Source organism: Fistularia commersonii, chromosome 20, assembly GCF_037954325.1.
Source record: "Fistularia commersonii isolate RoL2024-O1a breed Wild chromosome 20, RoL_Fcom_v1.0, whole genome shotgun sequence".
In the NCBI taxonomy this organism is placed as follows: domain Eukaryota; kingdom Metazoa; phylum Chordata; class Actinopteri; order Syngnathiformes; family Fistulariidae; genus Fistularia; species Fistularia commersonii.
Window position 1 is genome coordinate 7,207,299 of NC_141303.1, and position 22,628 is coordinate 7,229,926.

At 38.1% G+C, this 22,628-nt stretch overlaps 1 protein-coding gene across 2 annotated transcripts; it reads left to right on the forward strand.

Annotated features, from left to right (window-relative positions):
• The first annotated feature begins 56 nt into the window (after positions 1 to 56).
• prkg3 (protein kinase cGMP-dependent 3) lies at positions 57 to 13,254 on the forward strand. Of its 2 annotated transcripts, XM_086166766.1 has the most exons (22): positions 57 to 330; positions 2,709 to 2,798; positions 3,013 to 3,075; positions 3,151 to 3,277; positions 3,350 to 3,516; positions 3,647 to 3,760; positions 4,526 to 4,631; positions 4,706 to 4,769; positions 5,794 to 5,871; positions 5,960 to 6,048; positions 7,766 to 7,831; positions 8,015 to 8,062; positions 8,150 to 8,194; positions 8,408 to 8,519; positions 9,462 to 9,598; positions 9,692 to 9,781; positions 9,994 to 10,135; positions 10,301 to 10,464; positions 10,947 to 11,063; positions 11,335 to 11,397; positions 11,528 to 11,603; positions 11,810 to 13,254. In XM_086166766.1, exons 2-22 carry the CDS (start codon positions 2,711 to 2,713, stop codon positions 11,894 to 11,896), a joined length of 2,043 nt encoding a protein of 680 aa, XP_086022892.1. In that variant the 5' UTR covers positions 57 to 330; positions 2,709 to 2,710; the 3' UTR covers positions 11,897 to 13,254. The 2 variants fall into 2 exon arrangements, with proteins under 2 accessions (XP_086022892.1, XP_086022891.1); XM_086166765.1 differs by having other exon boundaries at positions 3,013 to 3,277.
• The last annotated feature ends 9,374 nt before the right edge of the window (positions 13,255 to 22,628 follow it).

A 22,628-nucleotide genomic window follows, 5' to 3' on the forward strand; every position in this document is an offset into this window, starting at 1 on the left:
ACCAGAGATGAGATTGACAGATACGCAAAAAAAAAAGAAGTAAAGACTGAGACAAGGAGAGGGAGAAGGGGACACGTAAAAAATTGCAAAAGCTGGAAAGCAGACTTCATGACGTAAACCGAGAATTAAGAATTTATGTTGGAGAGATTGCATGTGTCTCCTCAGGTGTGTGGGGGGTCAAGCAGGTCGCGGACTGTATGCACTTAGTATCTTCATCACCTCAAGTGGATACTGCAATCAGTTTCAAGGGACCGCTTGTCGTGTGACCCATGTGGCCTTGACAGGCTGGTCAGACGGTCGTATCTCTCCTGATCCACATACGCCTTGCAGGTGAGTGGGAATCTTGCCTTATCTGTATACAGGTATCTCTGACAACTGTTTGCCATGCTTTGTGACTGTACTGCTGAATTTGTGCACCAGACTACGCAGCTCATTTTCTCAGGTTATTGTCGAGACTGGAAAACCCTGTGATGAATATATTATGAGCTTAACACTCGTGATATGATGTTTACTTACAATTCTAGGAAAGTGCGCACACATCACCAGACCAAACATATGTGTCTCTTTACACATACATGCTTTTTTTTACACTTGAATGAGTTTTTGAGCGTTCTGAAGCGCTTAGCCTTACAATTTAGCGGTGATACGATCAATGTCTTGTTCATGCTTTGCTTTTCAACACAACTCAAAGGCTGTCTTTATTTCTAAGCTATTTTCCCTCTCAGCTGACCAGCTTCTGATTGTATCTATAGTTATATTGAGAAAGATAATTGAAACAGTCTTTCTAAAGGACATCAAAAGAATGTCTTTTATTATTAGATAAAACTAAAACCGCAGTCATTTTGTATCACACAAACACACCAACAGACACACAGCAGCATCCTGTTTAATGACTCTCACCCCCCTGCCACCGCTGGCTGAAGGCATTGTGTGAAACCAGGACATTTTCCCTGTCATTACATGTTGCCCAGAAGGAATCAAATGTTATCATGTCTGCCTGTCCTGGTTGTATTTCTCAATGGGTGCGAGTTCTTAGAAAGCGTACAAATTTGGTTTGCGCAAAGCTCTCTCTCTCTCTCTCTCTCTCTCTGTATGTGTGTGTGTGTGTGTGTGTGTATTTGTCTAATTAGGGAAGTTAACTCAATTCTCAGGGTAAAATTTGACTTCCTCATATGGTGCAATGTTTAAGCAGCAATTTAGGTCCTTGTAAAATTTTAATGATGGCTAAGATTAGTTTTGCCGACACAATAACAGGTAGTGTTGTATGTTAAAACTCTGAACTGTACTGTCATATTGCTGCCTTTTTTTTGGTTGTCTATCATTGGGACGAGGAAAAAACATTAAATACATTTTTGGTGATGGTTAGATTTGCTCTTCCTCCCGGTAAAAATCACCTTGTTTCTTTGCTGGTAGCAAAAAAAAGGGCCAATCCATACTCTTCTTTTGTGGTTAGTTGTTCTTCTTTCTCAGTGACTTTATGAGTCGCTGTTCAATGTACATGGCGAGGGAGTGGTGGCGGGGTCACATGCGGAGCAGTAATCGTTGCAAACAGCTTGTTCAGCTCCAGCTTTCCAGGAGAGAATGCATTTGTGTGTAGCGGACTGATAAGCAGGACCCTTGTGTTTGTGCTGATTATTGTGTACATTCTGTTAAAACATACAAACAGTTTAATGGAAAACAGAAATTATCTCAGTATATCGATTCTCAAAAGACCCCTGTGTATTGTCAAACAGCCCAGAGTGCTTGTGTTTGTTTTTCAGTTTTAATTTGATTATTGCTATGTTGATATACAGCAGCACATGGGCATACAAAATCAGATAAAACAATCACCTACCAGACTATTAAACAAGTATTTTATTATATTGATGGGTTCTATGCAATTACAACAGATATTTTGTAAAAGATGACAGGGGTGTGACTACATTCAGGAGGCCCACTGTTGACTTTTCACCACTGGTCTGTATTATTTAGTAGGTCCTGCAGTGCGCTGGCAATAGAGTCAATCTAATTGCCTTGGAGAAAAGGCTTTAACAGGAAAATATGGCTCAATCCATACTTAAATTCTTCACGTTTGACTTTTGTTATCATAATGAAACCGAAGCCTCCAATGTTAAGGAAGTCTTTTAAAGGCTCATTTTTGATTTCAAATGAGGTAGATGTAATAAAGAAATTGGAAATTTTAAAACACGTATAAAGCACTCTAGATTTATATTTGTGACTTTTTTCATTTCTTCATTTAAAAAGTTGATGTCCATCAACATCCATTTTTTATTTCATTCGAAATTTATATCTGTCTGGATATATCATCAGTATTAATAGTTTAGGGGCCATTGATATTATATTTGAAAAAGTATTCTTGCAGCTCAATCTGACCTGTGCCTATAATAATTTGATTTTTATACATTTCCTCAACACAGTATGACTTTCTGTTCTTCGAAATACAAGTCAGATATTATATCAGCCATACTTTTTGCACATAATCTCTTTGCAAGTTATTGACCTTAATAAGGTGTGCAGACATAATCTAATTTCTTAATTAGAGTCGCTTCACTTACTGATTTTCAGGCCCTTTCTGAGAATTTTTTTTTCTACAGAATCTCTATTCCATCCTATTTTTAACCCATGACTGCACTTGTCTGTTTAACCACTTTATAGTTTCCTTTCATTCATCTTTATCTTCTTGCATTTCCCCCCTTCCTCCCCTGCAGTCATGGAGAAGCAGTTGGAGGAGCTGAGGCAGCAGCTAGAAAAGCAATGTATCATCACCCAGGAGCTGCAGAGGCAAAACAAAGACCTTGGTTTGTGCAAAAACAATAATTTACAAAAAGAAATGACCTCTGTGCAGTTACTGCATTATAATGCTATAAATTAGCACAGATGGGTGTAATTGGAAGTTGCAAATTCAATTTTGGCTGTAGATGAGATACATCATTGCATATCTGTCATTCAAAATGCTGAGAATATGTATCTGTCTCTCAAATATGTCAAATATGTATGGATTCATGCTTGCAGAAAAACGTCTCCGGGAGAAAGAACTACTTGTACAGCAGTTGCAGAGCCAATATCACAATCTTGGTAAGGGGCCGTTGGGGCAACGCTCGGATAAAACGCAAAAGCTTGGATTTAGCCTTCTTTTTTTTTTTGTTTTAGATTTTCCCCCCCAGAGCTGTAGTGAGATTGACCCAGAGGTCAGGAAGAGCCGCGCGGCCGTCATAGCCTCTGAACCGATCCCCGAAAACCTGGAGATTACCGGTTCCAGAGTCAAGAAAACTGCCAGGTTAGTTCTGCTTAAGTGATGATAAATTTCAGTTTTTAAGAACAAGATAACCTATCTTTCTTTCATCACCAGTGAGAAGAATCTGATTGTCAAGGCCATCCAGACGAACGACTTCCTTAGCCGCCTCGATGATGAGCAAATAGCAATGATGGTGGACCTCTTGGTGACCACAAACTACGGTCCCGGAGGAGAGGTCATTAAAGAGGGCTCTGAAGGAAATAGCATGTACATAGTGGCAGGTGAGCCAGTTTCCATTGTGCGATAATTACATTTTGATTTAACTGATGTTCAAATGTGTTTTGATTTTGACCTGTAGAACACAAAACAAAAGTGGCTTTGCTGGAAAATTCTCCGTAAATCGCTTTTCAGCTGGCGAGCTCTTCGTCACCCAGGCAGGAAGGAACCTTCGAACTCTTACCAGCGGGGATGTTTTTGGGGAATTGGCCATCCTGTACAACTGCAAGCGAACTGCAACAGTCAGAGGTCAGCCTGCGAGCACTGGACGCCACGACACACAGATGTAATGATGTGTCTTTTTGTATGTTGTGTATGCATTTTACTGTCTTTTTTTTCTGGAAAGACACCATGAGAAAGTCAAACAGAGTTTTTGTTTAAATCTGCACAGTCTCATGAAACGGTCTAATTTTGATTAGTTGATTCTATATCATGAAAAACAATTTAATTCTAAAACACTCCATTCTAAAAAAAAATCTCTTGCATACAATAAAAATGGTGAAAACATTGGAACATAGAGGAGCAAAATCTATTTTCAAAACATTTGACCGGTTATCTGGGATTTATCAGTATTATTGTGATCACTTCAATCAGAAATGTTCATTTTATTTTATTTTATTCTATTTATCTTGAAACACTCTGCTAGCTGTCATTGTGAAATGACTTATTAAGAGGTCTGTTATCAATGTTGAGTGAGAGTGAGTGCAATTGTTGGAATTTGATCTTTGCTATTAAAGTTTACATGGCAGACACCTCTATGAAGGATACTGCATTGGAAATTATAGAGAAATTATAGGGAAAAACGTACCTGGGATCATATTGAAATACAAGTTTTTGATGAATCTCCATTTAAGACTGTTGGACGATCAGGAGTTGGTTTCATTTTAGTTCTGTTCTGTGGTGTCCTTCATTTCAGCCAAAACGGTAAAGGCGTTTGATGAAAAAAAAAACCAACATATATAAGAAATCTTCATATTAACCACACTTTAAATATTTGAATCCTTCACCTTGCAGCAAAGACAGATGTACGTGTTTGGTGCATGGAGCGGCAGACCTACAGGACCATTATAACAAACAAATCCAAGAAGAAACGTGAGGAGCTGATGGGCTTCTTGAAGACGTGAGTTCACTCTTCAATTTGTTTTCATCGTTGCGTCTGTAATTGTAATTCGCTGTATTTCTGTATTTTATCAGGTCTCGTACTCTCAAGGACCTGAATGATGTGCAGTTGTCCAAAATCATTGACTCAATGGAGGAGGTTTGTATCAGCATGTCCCACTATATTGTCATTCTGTCAGGCGGCAAGCTACCTGTAGTTTTTGTTTTCCAAGTAAAATGGTTCAAACCTATTTATACTCAAGACAAACCTGTTGTGACACAAAATGATGGCGCTAGTCTTAAATCAGGATGCAGAAACCCAGAAGTTTCTTGGTTCCATCTGATGGAATCTCCAATTTTTGCATTCCACATGGCACTACTCTGGACCCCATGTTTATCTCTTTTTATATTCTGCCTCTAAAATTGTTTGATAGCAATTACTATGACATATCCTGCCATTTAAATGACCATGATATTCAGTTGCAATGTTCTTTCAACCAACTGATTTCAATCCAGTTGTCCATTTTTAAACAAATATTGGAGAAAAATGATCTCTCTGTCACTTATCAATTATGGTAGGTAACTCATACCATCAAGCATTGCCCAGTGAGGTATGTTTCTAAATTAAGAACCATAGTTGAAATATTCATTTTGGCTATTTCAACTCAGTTACATTATTCTGATTCAAATCATTCTGATTATTGTTTTTGCCTGTTAAAATTACCATGTATGAATTGTCTTAAACTCTCCAGTATTTACCAGCCTCATGTTAAATTACGCATCCAATTTACAATGCTGGTATCGCGTTTTTCAGCTCTTTACTGTGAAGGCCGTGCACACATGTGTCAGCTTCTTCCATTCACTTGTTCGGACTCTTGGATCATCTGACTCACAATTCCAGCCCTCCCTTCAGCAACAACTACTGCCTATCAAATGAATAAATGTACTTGTTTATATGTCCCCCTACTTATACTTTGATGTATAAACCCTGAAAGGCAATAAATGTTTCTTTTTTACATGCCAGTATCTTCTTTTGTCTTTTTCCTTCAGGGATTGCCACAGCGAATCAACCTTTTCCATTTAACCCTATTCTCTAAACCCTCCTCTCTCACACCAACTAACTTCATACTTTTTACATGCCTCTGTATTAATGGTTTATTTTGTGCCTCATGTTTCTTTTTCAGGTCAAATACCAGGATAAAGATATTATAGTTCGCGAGGGAGCTGAGGCAAACACATTCTATATTATCCTTAAAGGAGAGGTAAAAATGTGCTATTTTCATCAGCTGTAACAAATGAATTCAGGCTCTTAAAATGTTAATGTATCCTATATTCTGTCCCCCTTCTCAGGTCCTAGTGTCTAAGAATGTAAATGGCCTTCAGAAGCAAATTCGGAGGATGGGAAAGGGGGAACACTTTGGAGAACAGGCGCTCATACGGTAAATTCTATGGCAAATCACATGCATGACAGCGTGTAAACTTTTCCATGGATGTTGCTGTTGTAATTTATTCCAGTGGTATAATTTGGCAGTTACCTTTAGATTTGAGTGCATTTTGGTTTATAATCAAGATACTAATCAAAATTTGTCAATAATCTGAAACACAACATGATTTCAGTTCTATTCATCGTAACCAGAATTTTGTAGATCTGTATAATAAATTATGTCCATAGACTGTAATACACCAGTCTGGGCGGCACACGAGTCTAATGTACATCTGTGTCACCAAAACCTCACTATGTCAGGGTTCACAGCTGATCCCCGTTGTAATCTGCGCCAGCTGCAGTAGATGCCGCTAATCGAGATCCCTATAAAGGGCAGCGGCACTCTCTGCCTGGCGCCGGGGGATTGTGGTCTTCATGGACTACTGTGGGACCCTGCCACGACCCGGACCCCACCCTTGCCAACCCGGACCTCACCCCTGCTATGACCGGACCCCAGGTGTGACCTCCTTTCCCTTCCCGAGTCACGGCCGGGCCCAGACGGCCGGCGTGACCTCTGTTCCCTTCCCGAGTCACGGCCGGGCCCAGACGGCCGGCGTGACCTCTGTTCCCTTCCCGAGTCACGGCCGGGCCCAGACGGCCGGCGTGACCTCTGTTCCCTTCCCGAGTCACGGCCGGTGTGACCTCTGTTCCCTTCCCGAGTCACGGCCGGCGTGACCTCTGTTCCCTTCCCGAGTCACGGCCGGCGTGACCTCTGTTCCCTTCCCGAGTCACGGCCGGCGTGACCTCTGTTCCCTTCCCGAGTCACGGCTGGGCCCAGACGGCCGGCGTGACCTCTGTTCCCTCCCGCAACCCGTACTGTTGAGGCCCAGCCTCTGCCGTTCAGTCTGCAAGTCGTCTCGTCCAGTCTGCAACTCGTCCCGTCCGGTCTGCAACCTGTACTCGTCCCGTCTGCAACTCGTCCTGTCTGCAATCCGAACTGTTAAGGCCCAGCTTCTGCCGTTCTGTCTGCATCTCGGCCAGTCTGCAAACCGTCCAGTCCAGTCTGCAACTTCACCCAAATAAAAGCGCTTTCCACCCATCTCTGTCCCGAAGTGTGGTTCCCTGCTCGAGTCCGCCCCAGCACATCGTGACACACTACCCCATTCCCTACCTCACCCATTCACATATCATGCCCTAACTCTGCTGTCTTTTTTTTTTATCTTAGTTGGTCCTAGCCTGCACACATCCTGCCTATTTTTGTTTATTTTTTCAACTATTGTCATTCGATATATATTGTCGTTTAGTTTTGGTTGTCTATTTTTCACCCTTACTGTTCCGATCTGTTCTCCATTCTAATCCCTGATGTTGCTGCTGTTCTCCCTGCTGTCTATTTATTCATGGATGTCTTTGCTATTTTCTATCTTCTAATTGTCTATTTATATCTATATTCATATTTATTTTTGACTCTATAACTGTTACGCTGCTATGACAAAAGAATCTCTCCTATGGGGATCAATAAAGTTTATCTTATCTAGAGAATTACGCATGACAACAAATCATCCGCCATTATGTCTGTAGTTGCAGCAAAGCAAGACATAAATATGTGGGAATCACTGATTTAGGAGATGCAAGGCTGTGGTTTGATGTTTCACAACTACAATATAAGTTTTCCTCTGAGGTGTTTGAAGATATATAGTTATAATGAAGTGGGAAATGTGTTATATCTTCCGCAGTGAGGTCTTGAGAACTGCGACATGCTCTGCTGATGGCCCTGTCACCTGTTTCTCCATCGATAAAGAGTATGTATGCTTCCATGTTGAGTTTGGATTTAACACAAAGGACAAGGGTATCAGTTTGTTTTGATGATGGATTGAATGCAATTGAGAAAATTCATCCTGTTATATATTGTTACGAGATATCGCATGTTTATTTGCAACTTTTGTTGAAAAAAAGTTTAATTGACGTTCCTCTTCTTGCCTCAGAGTATTTGAAGAGACAATTCCCATCGAACAGCTGGAGCTTTTTGATGAGTAAGTTCTGTCAAACACTTTCGTTTCATTGCTGTCCCCTTTGTCCTCTGCATGGCTAACCTTTCTCTTTTTTTATTCTAAAACCAGCTCAAAAATGCTGCAGGAGGTGCAAGTACCAGAAACCAAGTCGAGGTAAACAACATTGAAGGATAAAAAATGTTCTTGTAGATTGTTGAAGTTCTTAGTCGTCCAGGTCATTGCTAATTCTTGTCAAAATCTTCTTGTGGCAACTGGACTTGATTTTATTCCCTTGAAGACATTTCACCTCTCATCGAAGAGGCTCCTTCTATTCTTGTAGATCTTTTAAGGAACACCAGTCACTGGCTGATTCTTCTTTGTTTGCAGTCCCGGCTCTTCTCTGAGGTTCAAGGACCTGGTCCCAGTGATGTACCAGGAAGGACGCTTTCAAGGAGATCCTGTCACGCTTGGTGTCGGAGGGTTTGGTCGCGTTGAGCTGGTGGGTCAGATACAGACTGAAATGGTTTTGTCATGAACAGAGGAGGGATAGTGAATAAATTGTTAGACGGATGCTTGGAATTGCAGCTGGCAGGCAGAAGGTCTAGAGGAAGACCAAAGAAAAGATTTAGGGACGTAGCAAGATAAGTAGTGGTTGGTGGGTCAGATTCTGATCTACTTAACAAGACCTGCGAATTTGAATTTGTACATGGCATTTTCAATAAGGTTTTCGATCCTGTCCATGGTTTGATTTAAAGAGACAATACCGAGTCACAGTTCTGATATTCGTATATTGCCTGATATTCAAGCGAAAACACTTTATAGCCTTGACTTTGACACTTTTTATATATTTTAATATTATATATTTTTAGTTGTGTTTCTTATTCTCCCTCCTTCCTACTATTATCTATTATTGTTATGTTTCACTTGAAACTTTGGCACAACAATTTCCTTCGGGATAAATAAAGTTGTTCTTATTCTTATTCTTATCCTTATCAAAATATAGCCAAACTAAAGTAGCATATGTGATTGTCCTGAATAACCAGTGACAATTAGCTTTCAATTCAATATCTTAAAATTTCTAATTTAATGTGAGAACGCTGATGGGCGGATTTTGTATTTAAAAAAAAATCAAGTTTGTTTTGACACTGAAAAGTGATGTGGCAATTTTAAACAACAAAATATCAATGTCAAGACCACTGAATGGTTGGGATTTGACATCCTGATGTTGATATCACACAATCAATGTTTTAACAATGTCCTGTGTTCAGGGAAATTTACACATCCCAATGTATCAGTTCAGTTTTCATTCATGAAAACTGAATGTAAGCAAAAAACCCCATTGACTTTTCAAAAGAGAATCTTAGTTCATAAAAACAGCTGACATTTCATTGGGGAATTATAAAAGGACCACAGTGTTATCTTCTCCTGCTCTCACTTGAAGATGACCACAGTGAACCATGGGAAATACTATGCCATGAAGCGAGTCAGCAAGAGGCATATCGTTGCCAAGCGACAGGAAGAGCACATGCTGTTTGAGAAGAAGATTCTTAAGTCCATCCAGTGTGACTTCATCGTCAGGTATCCCTCATAAGTCATTTATCTTAACTGAGTGAGCAAAAGCACAGAACTGATGCATGCAACATTTTCCTTTTTTTTTATTTTCTTTTTTAGACTTTTTGCAGCTTTCAAAGACACACGATACATATACATGGTCATGGAGTTTTGCGGGGGAGGAGAGATCTGGACAAAACTCAAAGAAGTGTGAGGAAAATGCCACAAAATCATGTGATATTACATGTATATCAAGTGTCAATATCAGCGCTTTATATTATACATGATTGTTTTTGGGTGTTAGTTCAATTCTGAGCTTTTTTGTGCTTGAGAGAAGCTGAGAATAATGATAAATATGACGGAAAGTTTGAAGAAAGGGAGGGCTGCCATGTCTAAAACTCATGTGTCTTTGTGTCTGTCAGGGGGCGTTTCGATGAAAACATCGCCGTGTTCTGCACTGCTTGTGTGGTGGAAGCTTACGCTTATCTCCATAAGAAGAACATCATGTACAGAGACCTGAAACCAGAGAACCTCATGTTGGATGTGAGAGGTTATGTGAAACTGGTGAGTCCTTGGTACACACTCAATAATTTAAAAAAATGCATTCCCCTAAGTAATGTGGTAATCAGGGTTTCAGTGTCTGACTGAAGAGAATGAAATGTGGCATGTAAATATATGTTGGTTTTTTTTTGTTTGTTTTTGCCAATCTTTTAATTGCCAATTTGACAGGTGGACTTTGGTTTTGCCAAAGAGTTGGTGCGGGGTGAGAAGACATATTCATTTGTTGGAACTCCTGAGTACATGGCTCCGGAGATCATTAAAAACCAAGGACATGACTTTGCAGTTGACTTTTGGTCACTTGGCATCCTGATCTATGAGCTACTGGTTGGAAGGTATCGACGACACGAGAGATAAGATGATAACGTCATTTACTTTCATTGCATGTCGCCTGCCTTTACTGTCTCGACTGTTTGTGACTCTTTGTTGAGATGTAATCATAAATGACGCCGCCCTCAAGAGTGACATTCCTAGAAACTAGTTAGTGGTAAATAAAATAGTTTGTAAGCCTCTGGGATCCTTGACTTGCAAGTCAAAAAGCTGAGTAAAATCTGGCACTTTTCCTTTCAGAAATTCTATTCTATTCTATTCTATTCTATTCTATTCTATTCTATTCTATTCAACACTAGAGCCTATTTTTGGTATAAGGCAAAAGAAGTATTTTTGAGACACAAAATGTGTCCTTTATGTCAGCCAGTAGATGGCAGCATGGAAATAGGACAACTCTGTGCAGCCTGTCATTGCTGTTACAATGTTTGAATGTCAGCATTTTATGGATTTGGGTAATCCAGCTCTGTTTGTCTGATCATATTGCAAGCCCCCCTTTTTCAAGCTCGGAGCCCCAGAAGATCTACGCCAAGATTTTGGATGGGGTGCTCAAGTACCCTCCTTACTTGACTGAAGCAGCAAAATCCATTATTAGTAAGCTGTGCAGGTGAGAGCAATACTCACTGTTTTTCTCAGGGATTCAAATATAATAGTGCATTCAGAACCTATTCACAATGCAAAGAATAGTATTCAATAACAATGAACTAGACCATGAAAAATTTAATTACCTTAAAGTTCCATTGAATTTCTTAACGAACAGCATGAATTATGGTACAAATCAGCAAACAATGTCACTTTTTTTCAAACACAAAATCATAACCTCACGTTTTCCCGATGAAATATGTCAACCAGCATGTAATGTGTTTGTGTATTTGCAGGCCTCGGCCGGGACAGAGGTTAGGAAACACAAAACATGGTATCAAAGATGTCCGGCATCACAGGTAACTACGGTATATACACTGAATAAATTTATCTCATACAGCCTTAGGGTAAAGCCGGCAGCGACGAAAGAGTCTCATAACAGATGACCCATGTCGATAATTTTTCACCCTTTTTTTTTTTCTTCTTCAGGTGGTTTGGCAACATGAACTGGCACAAGCTGCGCGTTGGGCAGCTCGACGCCCCCACAGTCCGGCTCATACGCAAGGCAAGTCAATACTGGCATTATATGTACTTATGCCTGTATTTAAGTATGTATGCATGTGTATATATAGTTTATATAGATTATCAATTTAAATGGAAACTGTCGGCTTATATTCTCATTTTTAATATACGTACGCTAGGCTTTCAAATACGCAATGACAAGTTTGACAGAGGATCTTTAGTTTTTTTTTGGTTTTCTTTCTCCTTCAGGGTCCCTGCTACATCAACTTTGATCGTTTCCCACTCGACCACACCGAAGTAGAAGAGGAGTTCTCTGGCTGGGACCGTGACTTCTGACTTCTAAGACTGAAGAATCGGCCGCCTCGGGAGACTAGCGGGCCACGCAGAAGTGGAAATCATAGAAGTACGCTTGGATTCCTTAAGAAAGCTGAAACAGTTACAACTGCAAGATGGTGAAAAACATGCCCTAGATTGACAGAAATAAAATGTTCAAATCTTTGGACTGCTGCATCCATGTTAAATTGGTCTAAAGAAGACCCATTTGTCCTCATTTTGGAAATTATAGATGGCTTTGTGTGCTAAAAGGTAACAAAATTTAATGGCAATCCCATTATATTTGGCTTTTCATGTTGTTCAGCACCACAGATTTATGATACAAGTTCAAGTTGACAAAGAAAAACGCAAACATTTCAACCAAATTTCACATCAATATGGAATTTAATTCAAGTTATCTCAAGGCCTCATGGTGTTTTATATTGTTAGTACTAGGTTTTTTTCAAAAACAAATTCATCAACTTGCTTTCTGTGCCAGAAAGGTTGCAAATGGATTACAAAAGCCATTAAAGTAGAAGTTCAGGCCACCGTGTACAGAAGTTGTGCCAACTCATCAGGCTGATATGAAGAAGCTGCACTTAAATATTATGTGAACTAATTTTTTCATGAACAGTATTGGTGCTACAGAAAAACACAGAGGACCGATACAAGCAACAAGGGTTGTCTTACAAGGACAATGGCTGGTAACCATTTTCTACAAATCAGTTCTCTCCATTTGATCTCTGTGACTCTCAGAATTAGATGTAGTTACGCTGAAACTGTAGAATTATGCACACTCTGATGTCATCATTGGACTGAATGGCGAGCTTTGGATTGTGAAGGCAATAAGGTTTTTAGAAAACAATCATCCTTGGACTGAAAAGCTCCAAAAGCTTACGGAAGAACCAGAATGGGAAGTGAAAAATGATTGTCCGAAACAAACCTTTACCTGGCGATACTTATACAATAATACTACAATAAAACCTAAAACAACAATAAACCTTATGCAACTTTGTTTTGTATTTGAATGTATAATAGATTTAAGAGAAAAACATTGCTTACCTTCTTACTCCAAAGTACTGTTGAAGTCTTGTATTACAAAATGGCAATGCTTTCATTTGAAACTTTTTTCCAATGTAAGGTAAATATTCTCAGGTATGCTGATCATTACACAACAATTGTTTCTTCAATTCCTGAAGAAAAACAGCAAATTCTCTTTTTATATCTTACCATATATATATATGTATATTCATTCATTTCAATATGAAAATAGAAGTTAAAGTGGAATTTTAAGTGATGTCTGGAGTCTTTGGGATTCCAATAAAACTACAACACACTTTCAACTGGATTATTACACAACATAAAAACATTCATTGTCATGTTTCTCTTGTTTTCCTTGATAGGACGTTTCACAAGAGCAATCATTCAGTGCTATCATCCACATTTCCAATTACGCTGTATATCAAAGTGTACAATCTGTGTGGATGCGAATCGAGACTCAAAGGATCAGTTGAACAGAATGAAAACAAACTCTGCAGCAGCAATCCTAGAACTGATGGATGCCTGATTTGGACTTGTTTCAGTCAATGTTTCAATTTTTCAGGCTTTCTGCTTTGTTTTTGTGAGAAGATTCCTGCTGAGTACAGTGTGTGGGGATTGACTCCTGCTCTCTGCAGTTCAAGCCCACCGGGGAGACTCGATCATTGCTTCTGCAGAAGCGCTGTGATCCCCCTGTCAGGGTGATTGAGTTTTTCCCACTGAGTGTTCTTGGTCTCGGGCTAATTGGAGTCTGTGTTTGAACCTGTGCTCACTAATTATCTGTTGCACCTCTCAACAGTTTCTTTAAGCTCCTTGGTCTCCTCCGTGCTCGACTCGATCAGTGAGTAAATGGTCTGGGTGTTTCTGTGTCTGTCAGGATAAGTCCTTATAAATGAGTGGTTATGTTGCAATACCCTTATCATCTGTTTAGACCATTTGCTCAAGATTTATGAGACAGTAACCTTTAGGAATTTCCATTATTTGCATGTCAGAATCTCCTGTTTTTTAAACAGGACTTTTCAGACTCCGTATTTGACAATATTCCCAAGCTCATTTTATTTTTTTTGTATTTCATCTTCAAAATAATAGTACTTACTCTTAGTAAGAGTAAGTATAGAAAAAGGCTGGTGCTTAGGTAAGAGCCTCTTATCTGTATTTCAGTGAACTACCTCCCCTCTCCTACAGTATCAAAATGTGAATTGAGACAAATTTAAAATGAGTTTTGTTAATGTTTGCAGTAACCATAGTTACGGAGCTTGCCAAAAAACAACACTCAGACTTCTCTATGAATTATTAAGGGTTGGATTTGGAAAATAAGGCATCCCACATCATGTAGGTGGGGGTATTAGGTGCTTCTGTAGGAATTTTGTTGTTTATCATGTTATTTGTTTATTGTACGTTTGCACAGGACTGTCTCAGAAAATGAGAATATTGTAGTAAAGTTCTTTATCTTCTGTAATGCAATTACAAAAACATACATTCTGGATTCATTACAAATCAACTGAAATATTGCAAGCCTTTTATCATTTTAATATTGCTGATTATGGCTTACATCTTAAGAAAACTCAAAAATCCTATCTCAAAATATTAGAATATCAGGAAAAAGGTTTTTTTTTTTTTTTTAATTGCATTATAGAAGATAAAGAACTTTATCACAATATTCAAATTTTCTGAGACAGTCCTGTATATGACAAGGTTCCATTGATACAGCGCTGGTATTGGCTTTGGTTGCCTTTGGTGACTCAAAAATTAGGAATGATTTGTACCAGGTTTTTCAACCTGATTAAATTTTGAGTTTCCAATGGTTCAGTGTAAGACTTGAGACTCACAAGAAAACCATCTTGGTTCTACTGACAATATGTTTTTCTAGTAATATCATCCATGTTTTCAATTCAAGCAAACCTGTCATATCATTTACACTGATGAATATTTGCACGCGGCATTTCTTTAGTCCAAGTCGCCAATGTAGATCAAGCAAGGCAACGAGGAAAAGATTATAGAGCATTATCTGTCATAGAATTACAAAAACAGACACTAGCAAAATCAACTCACGTTAACTATTAGTTTTTCTCCTGGTTTGGAATGTGTTATTGTATTGGTAACACAGCAAGTCTTAAAGCAAACCAGCATAGTAAATAACAGCATTATAAATTTTCAGCTTTTGAGACTGAGTTAAATGGAGTTTCAAGTTACACAATGCCAAAAGACTAAAATTAATGTGTGCAAACAGGCTTCCTGCTTTTCAGAGAGTCTGCTATTTGATATGGTTTTTAATATGCATTGGTTTTTGTATGTACCTTCAATTTTAAGAAATTGTTTAAACATTGTTGTGTGTTAAGGAGTCAAGTAGTTATTGAGAATTAATCAGCCGTCTGTCTGCCTCTGAGTCAGGACTATGATGAGTCTAGCATTACTAAAGTTTTGTGGATGGATGCAGGAAAACAGCCAAAAAAATGCCCAGTTTGATTTAAAATATAGACTAATATAGATTAGGCTTGTGCATTTCTTTTTCTTTTTTTTGAGAGGGAGAATATTTCAATTTTTCTGAATATACAGTATGGAGAAATATTTATCTTCCGTCTTCATTTAAAAATAACACGTGTGAAATTGGAATGAATTATTTTACAAAGTAAAATTGAATGAAATGAAATCAAGACTTTCATTTGTTTTCTTGTTTATATTCTTCAGTATACACAGAATGTCACTTTTTGTAAGTGATTTATTTCAAAATACTCAGGTGTGGGTCAAGCTTGGCCTAATGTTTGTTCATTAAAGTCTTTGTAAACTTTCTGTACGTCTGCTTGCTGAATCAAACAAAAAAAATATATTTATATTTCATCAACTGAAATGTAACAGCAAATGATACAGATATTGAACATTTTCTGTCAACTCGCCCTCCGTTTCAGATGTAATCAATTTGAGTTTATCTCACAGCCTTTATCCATTACTGAGACGTTGAATTTGGAAGAACTATCAGAAATTGAAGCTTTTTGTAAATTTGTAAGTCAGCAAGGCCTTCGAGGATTGTCCCACCTCCACATCGTCTTTGACATGCCTAAAGCTGAAAGTCTAAATTGATCAAATTTAGAAGAAGTTTGCTTCCTGCTGACTGGCAGTAAATTATATCAAACCACTGGTCTAAGAAATTGAGTTCAGTGAAAGAGCCTTGGTCCAGGACTCCCAATGGTAGTTCAGCTTTGTTAAAGAAATCCCTGTTATTAGGTTGCTGTCATATCTATTTACCAAGGACACCTTTTCTAACCACATCCATTGATGGTCCGCAGGGAGTGCTAAAGAAGTAAAGGTCAGGATGTCCTTCATCTTCTCAGCGTGAAAGCATATCCCGTCTCCACTGACATCCATCCAACACCCAGGAAAAGACAGGAAAATGCTCTTATAGTCTGGGAAAGGTCAAAGTTCCAATAACCTCCCCAAGTACTTGAGAGCTAGTGTTTTTGAGTCATGGTTCCATTCCTGACAAGATAGTCTAATTTTAAAAGTGTTAATTGGATGCTCTCAGATTGTGTTTATTTTTTGGATGGTAAGAAATCCCATTTCTTGTTGAGTTTTAAAGCTATGCAGCGTTTTTTTCTCTCCATCTGAGCAAAAATACATATCCAAATGGGTTAGATGCAGAGAGCACGTAGCTTAAGCCAATTCAGATGTCTACTAAAAAGAAAACCAACAAAATTAGGTCAGAAATGGTCATTTAAATGAAAAAAAAAACACCTCTAAACCAAAAGTATAAAATAAAGGGAGGGGAAGACAAATACACATAGGGGGTTAATCGGTTGGAAGACCTTTCACCAGGTTATCCAAAAGTGTGGTGAAATTAAAAAAAGACAGGAGAAGAGAGAGATGTCCTTGGGACTTTCAAAATAAATGCAGGAGTTAAAAAAATGTCCACACCCCAAACTTAAAGGTTTTTATAGCAACCCTGATGGAAAAGTATCAGTATGCTTTGCTTAAAAAACAGTGGCTGCTGCTGACTGCGGTTCGGTAACCTTGTTGAAACAATGCTTTAAGTCTTGTCCCTGGGTTTCAGACTCATTTATTGTCTTTAAATGAGACAGAGAATTGAGGTACTATCCAAACAAGATTCAGACACCATGGTCCCAGCACGCATCCCATGCTTATTTCTAAAATCAATCCACTTAACATTGTCTTCCATGGCCAATATCTTACTTCTAAACAGAAAAAAATGCCTTTGTGCTTAAACTAAGTTTTCCTGAATAGCTGAAAAGAATAAATCTAGTTTTACAAATAGATATGGAAATGTCATTATGAGACCATTGTCTTGTGAAACAGCTGTCTTCTCCACAAGGAAACAGCAACGCCCATCCACCTACGAGGTTTTCTGGATCTCTGTCCTCGTGTGAGGTAACGGCTTCTGTCATTGTGAAGCACTTCTGCCTCGCTGGTGGTCACAGGCTGAGTCACTGTCTTTTTCCATCATCGCAGACAGAATCGCTAATGACCCAACCAACCCCCAGCCAGGCTTGTTTTACGGTTACCTGTCGGTGGGTTACAAAACACACCTCTGTCTATAAAGCTGCGGGTGTGTAGACGCAAAATCCATTGCCAGATTCAGGTTATAGATCAAATATTTACAGCATAGATGTCTGATTTATGGTTATTCACCATAATGTGCAGGCTTCAGAGTTCTTATAACAATGAATTGTATTACTTTAAATCTACACATCTGAGAAGCACCCACTTTGAGCTGAGTATTTTTCTGTGACTATATAAAGCCGGCATAAACTCGCAAAGGTGAATCATACTTGCCCCATTTTACAGGGCAGAATTGTGGGTTGTGTCTTGTCCCTTTAATGCAGCATTTCAGGATGTGCTTATGGTCTTGCCCGTGTTGACAGAGCAGAGTCTGGCAGGCGATACAACTACCTTTGGACTCATTAAGTAACCTGTCAATTTGCATGATGGAAAACTGCCACAGGTCCTTATCATGAGATTTGTCCTTGTAATGCATTTGTGGAGGTTAAAAACATGCTAAGGATGCACTGCACAGAAAGGTATCAGCACAGCTATGCCTTAGTAGCTGTTCATTCGCATACTAATAATCTATAGGACTGTCTCAGAAAATTAGAATATTGTGATAAAGTTCTTAATCTTCTGTAATGCAATTAAAAAAAACAAAAATTACTTTTTCATGATATTCTAATATTTTGAGATAGGATTTTTGAGTTTTCTTAAGATGTAAGCCATAATTAGCAATATTAAAATAATAAAAAGGCTTGCAATATTTCAATTGATTTGTAATGAATCCAGAATGTATGACATTTTTGTTTTTGTAATTGCATTACAGAAGATAAAGAACTTTATCACAATATTCTAATTTTCTGAGACAGTCCTGTATATACTGTATATATTTTGCTGTTTTTATAGAATTATTGTCCTCTCTCCTTTGATCCACTATATTTTGCTTTTTGTCCATGGCATTTTTGACACATAAATTTCGATTTGGTGGTCAAGCATACACTTTTAAAGGATAATCTGGATAAATATCTTGAGCAGCAAGAATTAGAAACACGCTAATGTTCATATGCTGATAATGAGCATATATGCATCACATGGCTGCAACTATTAAAAGTCTTTATCATATTGGTGCATGCGAAAATGTCCTCCAGGTGATGTATCTGGATAAAAACTGAATTATCCTTTACCCAAACAGTCACAGCTGGGAATGCCACACACCACAATACACACAGGAAACACTTCATCCCACATCAGTATTTCGGCTCATTTTATCAGCGGGATAACAGACTAATTTTTCTCGACGTTTAAAAACCTTAAGAGATCTTCAAACCCGAAGGTTATGGCAAAGTCAACATGGCCATTTGGAGAGCATCCCCAGTTTTATTTTGATTTTCACTTCAAAATATATATATTAGTTTATGTTTGAGATGTAAATGTTTACAATTTATAATAAATGTTTTTCTTTTTTAAGATGTTCTTGGATCTGCCCTTTATCCATTTCAAGGTCCCCGGCCTCACATTCTTCGTTAAATCCTTCTGACAGTGAAATAAATCAACTCTGCAAAGATAACCTCTTTGATGGAGGTAAAAATAAACATCTGTCAAGTTGACATCTTTTGTATTGTGCTGTGTGAGAGGCTTGCATTGTTTCCCAGCACATCCATTTGCCATATAACATTTAAACACAGGCGCTGCTTTGAATCATTCTAGCCTGGACAATAAAACTGTGATAGTAACACACAAGAAACACAAGGCTGCCATAATATTTTCCTAAGCCTGGTGTTATTGACACATTTGCTTATTAAACACTGGAGAAACACTTGAAGTAGCATGCAACATCCATTGAAATGCTGTTTATTCACTGAAATGGGCATGTGTGGATGTATTTTACAGGCATTTTTTATTAGTAGTTTTATTTTGACAGGACAAGCGATGAATCTGACTTATCTAAAACACAAACCTAGAATACTTTTGTGCCATTGTTTCGTACGAAGCGCGTACGTTTGTTTGCGCAACACTGGGCCGAGAGAAGCCCATTTCATACATAAATCACAATGTTAAATCAGAAGTGGGGCTACATTCTTAATGAGGCTCATCTTTGCAGTCATGAATGGATAGATACAATCAACATGCTCGAGCCGGGGGATTTTGTTTGGGAACCACAGACTTAATTAAAAACTGTCACCTTGGGAAAAAGAGGAAGATATTATTTGAAAACTAAATGACCCCTCTCGTACACACACATACACACACACACACACACACACAAACGGTAGCACTGTAAACACAGCTCTCAAAAGGTTTCCTTTCTCGTGGCCCAAAGTTGCCTGGCACCTTATGTAACTCAATCAACAGCTCCTTTCCTTCTTCCCCACTGATGTCTTTCTTGCCTCTCAGCTGATGTCACTGTTGCCAGCAAAAAGCAATTTTTCAGGGATTCGCTCTGAGCGGCAGCGCCAAGGCTGGGTTTTCTGCCCTCAGGCCACATAGCATTAACGTACCGGTTAACATTCTTTCTCTCTGTTAGCTCTTCAAAGGGAAGGATTCTTTGTCTTCTTACTGTTAATTGCTTTTTATCAGCAAAAGTGATAATTGTTTTGACAAGCAATACTGTATAAAATATTCTCCCATCTTCTTTCTTCGTTGTTTTCTTCACACTCACTTTGTACATCCTCTTTGACTTGATCGCTCATGACAGATGACCTTACAGTACAGTCAGTCATGCTCCGCACAACCCGCCGTTCATGCTTAAGGTAATAAACCAGATGTTACAGCCTTTCAAGAACAAGAAGACGTTCAGATTCGAATGACAGATCATCACTCACACACAGCACTTTTTTGGACTTGAGTGTCACAAGATATCTCTAAAGTCCAATAATTGATTTGCGTCGAATGTTAGTGAATAAGAACATGCATGAAACTGTTTGAGGTAAAAGAAAGAAATATAAAACATGTAAAAATATATTTTAGAAAAAAACATTTGAGCCATCAGTTAATGTGACGGAGTATGTATGGTAGGCTAACCAACATAGTAAACCGTTTTCATCAGGACAGTCGGTACAATACTCCTTTATCGAGAAAATGCCCTGAAGAATCTCTTAAAAAAAGAGACTGTGACAAGAAATCTCAGCATCTCTTTTCACACAAAGATGTTATTTTCACTACTTTTGCAAACACAGGTGTGGAGGATGCATTGTATGATAATGCGATTAAAATGTGAAAGTTTGCCAAGTAGCTATTCTGAGGAAGTCAGGGCTTGGCAAGATGAGGAGCATCAGTATTTTATCTCTGCTTGAGATATTCAGCGATAATGTGAATTGACAGCCATCTCGCCACCTTTGCCTATTTCACCTCATTATCCCTCATACACAGTCCAGGATCATGTAAAAAAAAAGGCTTTCATATAAAATCCTTTGAGGTGGCATCAATTTCCTCTTCCAGCCATTTACATTAGCCCAACATCACCTGGAGAGGTTGTTGCAAGATATTGATTGAAAATAACCATCTGCTTTTTGATCAGGGAAGTGAAAGGATTTTGACCCGCCAAAAAAAAACACTTCCCTCATATGAAGCAGAAATAACTATAACAAATGGATGTGTAATCTTTAGGAACGCTGCCATGTTCTCACCCTCAACATCATTATCTTTCTCACTGATTGTCAGTGTCGAAGCTAAGAACTTACGTAGTTGTCGAAATAATTGCCCCTATTTTTTATTATATAGTGCTTTAGTGATTTGGGATTTCCTGTTTGGTGTTGTGTTATGACCCTTATGACCGTTCAGGTTTTAATTATTCATTTGATTCAGACTTGGAGAGACTACATAAAACAGAAAAACTACAGAACCCTATGTAATTATATATAAAAGAACAATAATTCAACCAAAATAAGTTCTTTGAACTTTGGGTTTCTTAAAAATGCAAGAGAGTTTGCAACAACTTCCGCTTTTCTTAGTTTTATCCACATTATTCTCTAAATGTAATTCCAGTGCATGAGAGTAATGATTAGTTCTACAAATAAACGTTCCCAAAACGTTTTTCAAACAAAATATAATTAATCAATTTTTTTAAGATTAATAATGCATACAGTCAGCTTTGACTCTTATTCTGCAAGCTTTAGCAAGCTTTTAGTTGTTCTTACTCCTCTAGCAATACAGACATTCATAAAGTTTTAATGTCCACAGGATGTCTTTGAGAGTCTCCTCACGGTAGAAAGTGTGTGATGCTCCATCCCATAAAGGATGAGTTGTACTGAGTTCACCAATCGAAAAGACACAAGGGAACACCATAATGCTCAACTCACTGTTTCACTGGCTGGATGAAATGAAGAGACACGGCAGGGAGTCTGTGGAGCAGAGAGACATGAGGCTTCTCCTGTCTGAACCTTGGTTTTCCCTTCAGGACTTGCTGGAATTTATGCACAAGTTTCTTTCTTATGTATGTGCATTAAGTTTTTTTAGACTAGTGATTACCAGCATATCATCAACAACATTTAGAGTGTATTTTTATCATAGCTAAATGTGTTTTGCGCATATATGCTTTTGTTTAACAAATTTACTATAGTTATTCGGCCAGAAATACTCAGAGATTGAAAAAAAAAAAGTATATTACTGTACTGTAAATAATACTGTCTCCTAGTTGCCTAGTTATTTCAATATTGTCTAATGAGATCATCGTCAACAACATATTAATTCATAGTGTTAATACCTGGATACGCTTTAATTACTTTCTCTTTGTAATCATGACAATGGTGGGTCAGTGTGCTGACAATTAACTTCCTTATGATAAAAAGATAACATAATTCCAATGTAATTAAAGTTTAGTTTGTTGATTCTATTTCTGGGTATGCGTTATGTAATTACCTTGTCCCTAATCTTTGTGGAAGACATGGTCTGAATTATACAATCATTTTAATCGATTGATGTGTAAGGAAAATAATATATCCCTCTATATTGATATTTATTATGTAATGAGTTACATAATATGATTCAGTAATAATTCAAATTGAACAGCTATTGAGTTGTTGATTATACATAATGAGGTACTTTTATAATGAGTATAAAAGAAGAAAATGAGAAAAAACTAAAGTATATGTAGCTTTTCAAACAAGATATATTCCCTTATCTAACACATATTACAATAAGTTTTGAAGAAAACTAGACCCATTGTGGTACATGATGCTGAAGGGACATTGTTTTTGAATTTGAAAATGCAATGCTACAAACT